This window comes from Adiantum capillus-veneris, chromosome 15, assembly GCF_014529385.1.
Source record: "Adiantum capillus-veneris isolate H3 chromosome 15, ASM1452938v2, whole genome shotgun sequence".
Lineage (NCBI taxonomy): Eukaryota > Viridiplantae > Streptophyta > Polypodiopsida > Polypodiales > Pteridaceae > Adiantum > Adiantum capillus-veneris.
Genome location: NC_140945.1, coordinates 5,589,960 through 5,598,576, shown reverse-complemented (window position 1 = coordinate 5,598,576; position 8,617 = coordinate 5,589,960). Strand labels below are relative to the sequence as shown.

General features: G+C 45.4%; 2 protein-coding genes across 2 annotated transcripts; both read left to right on the top strand.

Annotated features, from left to right (window-relative positions):
* Positions 1-1,182: 1,182 nt before the first annotated feature.
* Positions 1,183-3,339, top strand: LOC147440206 (uncharacterized). Its single transcript, XM_086529996.1, has 3 exons — positions 1,183-1,869; positions 1,954-2,215; positions 2,486-3,339. The coding sequence occupies exons 1-3, from the start codon at positions 1,363-1,365 to the stop codon at positions 3,211-3,213; spliced, it is 1,497 nt and encodes a 498-aa protein (XP_086386122.1). The 5' UTR covers positions 1,183-1,362; the 3' UTR covers positions 3,214-3,339.
* Positions 3,340-5,221: 1,882 nt separating this feature from the next.
* On the top strand, positions 5,222-6,044 carry LOC147440205 (pentatricopeptide repeat-containing protein At4g18520, chloroplastic-like). The gene is made up of 3 exons (XM_086483829.1): positions 5,222-5,495; positions 5,580-5,724; positions 5,852-6,044. Exons 1-3 carry the CDS (start codon positions 5,222-5,224, stop codon positions 6,042-6,044), a joined length of 612 nt encoding a protein of 203 aa, XP_086339955.1.
* Positions 6,045-8,617: the final 2,573 nt, after the last annotated feature.

Genomic DNA, 8,617 nt, shown 5'->3' with positions numbered 1-8,617 from the left:
AAACTCCCAAAGTTTTGATGGGGAAAGAAAAAAATATGGAGGAGCTAGGCACACCAATCATAGTTAAGCATCATGTATTAGGAAGGAGTTGAACCCAGTGTTCGGGAAAAATGTGTCTCAACTTAATATCATGCCGTTTTCAATTTCCAAAATGCCGATTGAGGGCAACGGGAAAAGGAGAAATTCCACCCCAGAATAGAGAAAAATAGTGCAAAAACTAACAAAAACAACGAAAAATTTTTAAAATTTCCTATTGGCAAATTCAAGGAAAGGAATTTTCTATGATTGGTAAAATGAAATTTCCCGAACACTGGTTGAAACTTGAACCCCTTCGCGTGAAACCAACATCAGAAGCTTGCCCCAGCAAAACAAAAACCAACATGGGGTTGATACTGACGCGTGGAGATTTAGGTACGGGCTGTCAACACATAGGATGGAAGTGGATAAACGATGACGTGTAGCCCTGTGTGAAAAGCACCGGTCCAGGCTTATATATTTAAAAGGTATCCAAAAAATGTGACCATATGGCGACATAGTGATCACTGATGAGTCAAGAGTGTTGACTTTAGCCTACCTAGCATACCCTTTTCTATTCGTTACTTTCTACCCAACTTGTTTTAGATTTAACGAATGAATAATATATTATAGATGGATAATAACAATCATGTGTTCATTGTATGTGGTCCATTATCGGATCTGCATATGTCCCATTTTACGTCCGGATCCATGGATGAGGACCGATTCAACGCATCCAGGTGGAGTTTAAAATTGCCACTTGACGTTTCAATTTTAAATTTTAATCTTCTAGCGGGTGGGAAGAAAGCAGGATATTCCCATGTCAGATGCTTTTCACTGAATATGCAAAATCATATCCTGATGGAAGAACCAATCGCAGGAGGTTCGCCGCCCAGGCCAAGAAACGGAAGCATGTAGTGTGAGCTGGCACGGCCCGCCACGTGCTAAAAGTGAAGTGCCTTGAGTCTATTCGCCTCAGTCCACTTGGCGCTGACGTGCAATTTTTCCTGCCAAGAAGGCAACTGCAAGCTGACTTGTCAAGTTTCTATAGCACGAAACGCCAGCATGGAGTGCGCTGCCGGTGCGGGATCCACGAGACCCAGGCTGACGCCCACGGGTTGCCACTCGACGGGAAGCGTGCCGGATCAGAACGGGCCCATGCTCCTCTCTCTTCCTCGCTTCCTGTTACCTGTACATAATAAAAGCCATGCTCCCCTCATCGCAGCGAAACACTTTCTCTGAGAAAGGGGGCCGAGAGGGATTCTCTAGCCACAACCAAGTAGCTTGATCGGTTCTTGGACTGGACAGTTGCAATTCGAATTGAGAGAGAGAGAAGAAGAGCGCAGAATGCCAGGTCTTCATGCCTTGCGGTCTGTTTCTTCGACGTCTTCCTCCTCATCTGCATCTTCCACTCATGCCAGGGCTGCCGCTTCTCAGAGGCCGGCCACAGTCCCTTCCGCGCCCACTCCAGTTCCTGTTACCGCTCGTGCATTGCCTGCATTTCACAGTGCGCTCGCAAACCGTGCTGCGCCATCTTTGACTGCGCAGCCCATTTGCTTCAAGCACATCACAGATCCATTGACAAACGCTGCACAGAATCCTCGGCTCCAACCTACCTCTACTACCACAAATTACAGCAGCAGCGGAAGTCCGCATGATGATCCCAGTACTGTCTGCTTGGCAGCCATGGTGCATGAGTTTTTGGAGGAGGAAATGAGCGCAGCAAGTTGTGGACGCATCCGCTGCAACTGCGTGGATGCTGTATGCAGTGGTGATGATGAAGAGACTTTCCCAATGCATGATGAGCTGAAGCATGCCCAACTGCCTGATGACCATCTCTGTGAGATTCTTGAGGTATGATTTGTCTACTGCTTTTTACCAGACATGACTGGCAGTGAACCCACGTTAAAATTTCTGAGTTATAAATCTGGATTGCAGGGGGTAACTTCTTGCTCAAGCAACCCAGAGTTGCTGCTGCTGGTGGATGTTGCCCGTGCTGTTGAGGCGGAGTCGGAGGAATTAACATCAGTTGCAATGGCTATGGATGGTGATGGTGGTGGTCTTGATGATGATGATGATGATGATGATGGAGCTTTGACCCACAGGCTGAGACGATCTGTTATGAAACGCTTACGGCAGGAGGGCTACAATGCAGCAATTTGCAAGTCTCGCTGGAAGCATGCAGATGGGTTACCTGCAGGTATCCTTTTGTGCCCTACCTGCCATATGTGTGGAAAATTGAAATGAATATGCAAGTGTACACTGGTTGTTGCACAGCCTTTACCCCTATACGTCTGTATATGGGTGCGTAGAAATGTCCATTGACATATTGTGGCTGGGTTCTGGATTTAAATGTCAGTGGATTATCACAAAAGCTCCTAAAATCTTTTACGTTGATCGGTTTGAACAAGGGGGTCCTAAGCCTATAGGCATTTTAATGCTGACTCTGACATTGCTGTCCTGCCCACAGGGGACTATGAGTACATTGACATTGTGACAGATGGAAAGGGGGCATTGAAGAAGCAAGAGCGCGTTATAGTAGACATCGATTTCAGGGCCCAGTTTGAGATAGCAAGGGCATCGAAGCAATATGTGCAGCTCTTGGGTGTCCTGCCCAGGTTGTTTGTGGGCAGACCAGAGAGGTTGAAACAGATTTTGAAGATAATGTCTAATGCAGCAAAGTGCTCCTTGAAGCAACAAGGTCTTCTTTTACCACCTTGGCGCAAGCACAAGTATATGCAGGCCAAGTGGTTCTCACCGTATCGAAGAACTACCAACATAGATTCATTTTCTTCCTTTTTGCAAAGCCCTCACCATGTTTTGGGTTTAGGACTCAAAGCACCGAAAATCCTTTCCCTTGATTTCACCAAAGAGATGGACCTCCTTTACTATAAGGTTCAGGTGAAGGCCCTCAATAATTACAGCCAACATCATGCCCAGAAGAGAGGTCTCTCCAATACAGCGGCTGGCAATATGGACAATATTAATGTAAGAACCGGTTTTGCATCTAATCCACAGAGTCTCGAAGCGTGCACCCACGCTAGGTGCACAGATTGGCAGCTCCCTTCTTTGGATGAGAAGTGCAAAGCAGGCACTAACAGTAGAGAGAGGGTCTCTGGTATTTCCACCGCACTGAAGCAAGCCACAGCTTCCTTGTCCAAGCAACTAACGTCACCACAACTGGCTATGGTGTCCTAGCTAGCGTTGAATCATTCAGAATGACGAAGCGGGCGGCACTATTATATATATGTATAGACATAGCGAGCCTCAAGGCTTTCGTTTGTAATTGCTTGTAGATTTTACTCTATATATGGGTTAATCAGATATATTGTTCTCTTTGTACATATGAAGCAGGTGGAGGCTTCACGTTGCAAGCATTTCTTTCCCATACGTCTTCTGCTTCCTACAGTAAACGTGGGCACTATTTGTAGCACATAAGAGCTTCCACCACCTTGATTTCAAGGTAAAACTCTTTGCTCCAAAAAAACCATTCTTTAGACCTATATATGCAAGGCAAGAATTGTGCAATTTCTCAGCTATTAAGAGCTGAAGAAAATGTAGGTCGTGCCTCAGGCTATCATGTCTGCTACTCAATGATAAAACAGAAATAGAGTGAGCCTCAACTTTGTTTGGGTGGGATCCTTCTAGCTCAATTTTACCACTCTTTAAAAAACTAGTCTTGCTTGGTGAGCCTTGCTATATAACATCTATAGAATGTTATTTAGTAATGTGCAAAATTCTAAAAACAAGCGAATGGATAAAGCATTAATGGACTTCAACATGAATTGAAGTGCTTTAGTGACTTGCAATGTTGTATTAGCGTCTCTCTACGAGCAGATATTTGAGTCAAGCTACATTATGTCGTGCAATGAAACGTAGCATATTGAAATTGCAAGGTATATATTGCACGTCATGCAGAAGTGCCATGGTACTCTGGTATCTCCAAAATTTATTAGAAACGGAAGCCACACCTTGCTTCGTATTTATGTGTTGCGCCAAGCAAATACATAGTTATGGGGAGTTGGATGCACTTAATGAACCTTGCAGTGTACTTCAGTTGGAGTCACGCTTGTGCAATTTAAACGTCCAGTGTTGTCAAATAGATGTTTTCCCTGCCAGACACAACACACACATTAAGATAAATATAGGAGATGTAGCATATTGATTAAGCTTAAAGAGAGAGATCTATTATTATGTTCTATGTCGAAGGTCTGGTACATTAACAATTACGGGTGCTTTTCGATCGATTTTTTCTTGCTAAAATTGCACTATCTTCCTCTTCTCGGCCGTCCGCTTCTTGTCTTGCCTTTTGTTGTAGCCAGCTTAGCTTTCTATTTGCTGTGCGCCTTCTTCTTTGTAGACCAAGCACGGTTTCTTCTCAATTATGCAGTTCAGCGGCCATGCAATAGCATGCTATTACACATAGGATCTGTCATCAGGAACTCTCTGAGGGTCTTTCCAATCGCAGGGCTATGTTCATGGGAGCGGCCGGAGTGCTCGCATTGGGCCCTTCTTTTTTTGTTTGGCTAAGGAAAATAAGAAAACCTCATGCAGCTCTCTAAAATTGATGGGCCCTCCAACGAGGGGGAGCTCTCTTACGCACTGCGCTTCCATCTGCCTCACGTATGGGATCCCAGCTAATGTGCACCCTTGCCAGCCTGTCAAGCCTCAGCCTCAACGAGTTTCCGTTGGCGTCTACTACTACTCGGGTGATATCTCACTCTGTGTTTGCTGTTTTCACCCTCCCTCTCCTTGACATTATCTTCTAGTTTGGATTGCTGCTACCATCGGGTTCTCCTTGTGCCATCAGCACCCCAGGATTGCTGTGTTGCTGTGTTGGTGCTCATTCAGCTCAGTATGTAGGCACGGCCACATCCAAAAGACATGTTGCACCCGTCTGTCTGATGGGTGTAGTGAAAATTGATATACCTTTTGACATATATATATATATATACATATATAACCCACTCTCCATGTTCAAATCAACAAACATCAGGCTTCAAGTGCTTCGCGTCAAAATGTTAACTAGTTGAGTATCTGGCTACTCAACTCGGGTCTTGGTGCGCTTGCATTTGTTCACTTAATGATATAGGCTGTGAAAAGGCTCCAATAGTAGGCATGCTCCTCCGATGAGAATGACGGACCTGGACTCTGGAGGGGTATCTATCGTACTTGTCAGCAACAAGAGGAGAAGGATGAGCATCACATGGAGGCTTTGGGTGTTAATAAATCTGCCCATAAGAGTCTTGCAGATGGTAGTGCTCTTGCACTTATGATAAAGGCTTGTGCCACTCAAAAGGATCTTAACAAAGGGAGCCAATTGTATGCGGATATCATTAAAGGGCACCTCTTTGCAAACAGCATTTTGGTGGGCAATTCTCTAGTGAGTGAGTATGTATTCCACCTGACAAAGGCTCAACATGTGTTTGGTGAGGTCTTTTGGAGTGCAATGATTGCAGCACATGCTAGGCGAGGGTGGGGTGAGAAAGCACTTAATTGTTGAGCGCTGATGAAACATGAGGGCATCTCTCCTGTTGCTGCTACTTTTTTATCGATTCTGAAAGCTTGTGGCAGCATCGGAGACATTGAAAAAGGCAAAGAAATACACATTGAGGTTGTCAGAAAGAAGTTCTTGCAAAATGGCATTACTACTGTTGGAAATGTTTTGGTGGACATGTATGCCAGATGTAACGACCTCATCAACATCAAGTATTTGAACACCTTTCACTCCGAAACATTATTACCTGGAATGCACTTATCATAGGCTATTGCCAACTTGATGATAATTTTATTACGACAATTAGAGTGCCACTTATGGCATAATCCCAATTTTCAGGCATCGGACCTCCGTGGTAGATCTGTATGGTTGTGCGGGGCTCTTTGACAACGAAATGGCAGTTATTTGGAAGATGCCATCAAAAGAGCTTCCAGCCTTAATCTTTGTTGTAATCATGAGTGCTTGTTCTAAATGGGGAAACATAAATCTTGGGAAGGTGAGTTTTGAGCTTGTAAAACAAGTGAATGACTAGATCATCATGATGTTTGCAAGACTTAACTTCCTGGTTACTAAGTGGAGGGAGGTCTTAAAATGCTTTTGAAGAGAGTTTCCTAGCTGCTAAATGAGTTTGGCAGCTAGGAAACTCTCTCTCTCTCTCTCTCTCTCTCTCTCTCTCTCTCTTAGTGAAAGGGGATCTTCACATACTACATTGTTTATTACAAAGGAATACACAAAGATATGTAAAGTATCATTGAGAATTTTCTCTGATAATACTTTGAAGTAATTGGCATTGAAGATGCCTGCTTACCTAACTCTTTGTTCACTATGTGATGTGCTAGGTAGTGGATAGATATTTGATGTACCACGTGTGTGTGTGTGTGTGTGTGTGTGTGTGTGTGTGTGTGCGCGCATTGTAGGGGGCTTTGTTAATGGCATGGATAAGCTCTTGGACCTTATTTACGTTGGGATGTAGGCCATGGGAAACCACCCTTACTTTCCTCTCCACTAACCCAACTCCCTGTCTCTGTGTATCATCCCTTTCTCAATCCTCTTCTCCTTCCCTCTCTTGCACACTCCGCACAACCACCAACAATTGGTATCAGAGCTCACGGCATCCGACCCCGAGCCCCGGCTCACCACGCACGCAGCAACCCAATCGAGATAAGGGGGCAAGCAATCGGAACCTTTGTGAAATAAGAAAGCCGAGGCCAGAGCCTTGCAAGGAGAGCAATCAAAGGGGCAGAATCGGGCAGTTCAGATAAGACCAGCAGGTTGAGCAAAGGGGGGCTAGTAAGATGGCAGAAGTAGGTGAAACGGGGCCGTTAGCAGCAAAACGAGCTCGAGCAACATGCATAACACACACACCCATCGTGTGCTAGTAGGGGCAGCAAACTCGAGCAGGTAGGGCTCCATTGAGCAACAGTCAAATACATAGCGGGACAATGCTCTGCAATGCACAAGCTGCAACGCGACGGGACAACAAGCAAGGAAAGCTTCAACACATTGACAACGCTGAGAATTTGGGCAATAGAAGCCTTGAAAATTGGGGGGGATTGCAGTAGCACTTGCACTGCCTGCAGGCAGTCGGTGAACCCTTCACACACACACACACACACACACACACACATTGTCTCTTGGCGGGTCGTCAGTTTTCATCAGATTCGACAGAGATAACAGAGTGAAAGTTTTTTTTTTAAATATTTTCACTTACATATTCATTGTGTGCAAGCTCTCGTTCCCACGGGGTTCTCGACAAACCCTCGGATCCCGACTCTCCTCTACGGCTAGCCCTCAACCCTCCCGATGCTCTGACCTATGATCTCGGCTCTCAGACACCGATTCATACATCTTCGAGCTTGGAGATAGACAGAGAGGAAAAGATATTCTCACCGCGGAAAAAGCGAGTGAGAGAGCGAAATTTTTGAGAAAAAGTAGGCGATCAGGAGGATTGTGCGAGCAATTTCGACAGTGCCTGGTAGCCCTTGACCATCTTGAACGAAGCTGCAAAAGAGTGAGATATATTTTTCTCGAGAGCGACGAACGAGCGAGAAAGAGAGTGATTGAGTATATGGGCATCTTCGACACCATTTTCAGGCATTTAGAGAAAGAGAGATAGCGTCGACGACGGCTTCGAGCATCGATGACCTCGAGGCGTCTACAGCTATTCGGCTAGCCACTTCCGTCTGGTGGCGGGAGGTGACATTGCTTTCATCTTTTGACATCGACTCAGACCCTCGACATCTCAACACCATTTCTACCGCACCGCCTCGACATCCTTACACATTGCAACGGATATCTTGATATCCGACCTGACACTGGTTTCACGCGGATGACTTTTTTTCGCGATTGACACTTGTACTTGCCACACGCATGGGTTAGGTGCCTCTACCATAGAGGAGTGACACCCAGCATCGGCACCGAGCGCATCGATCCCGCTGTACGGCACGATTTTTAGCTACAACACCTTTGGCGGCTATTCGACTAGCGTATTTTCGTCTAGCAGCGAAAATCCGCACATAGCGACACCGACACGGAAGTTACAGGTTACAGGGGTTTTTTCAGCCGGTTTACACATAGATTCTCTAGATTACCAGACACAACTCTATAGACATATGCGTTGACAAATGCATTTTTGTGTGAGCACACCTAGTGCTACTGAGCTCTTTTGAGAGTAGTTATCCTTGCAAGGATCACTTTTACTCTATGCAGCATTTCTCGATGCCTATTTGAGTGCGGTTCACTCATGTACGTTGAGTTGCGGACACTGCCCACTGTACTACGTGTAGAGCCATTTTTGGCTATTTTGGTAGTTTTTCCCAACTGTTTTTGAGACTTGAACCGGAAGAGCCCTTTGTGAGACTATGGCTAGTCCATTTGTGTCTCCATTAGCCTTTGGAGGGTCAATAGCGTGAGGTTTTTCTTTCAGTTGGGGTGTGTTCGAATGTTGAGACACCTTCGGTGATACATGTGAACCCCACTTTCGATACCCTCACCATAGGATATGTATCTAGACGATTTTTTTTGCTTTTGACGCCAAGTCGACGGTCACACAACAGTGATTTTGTGCATTATATGCCCAGTGATTGTTCCTTTGAGCAGTTTATG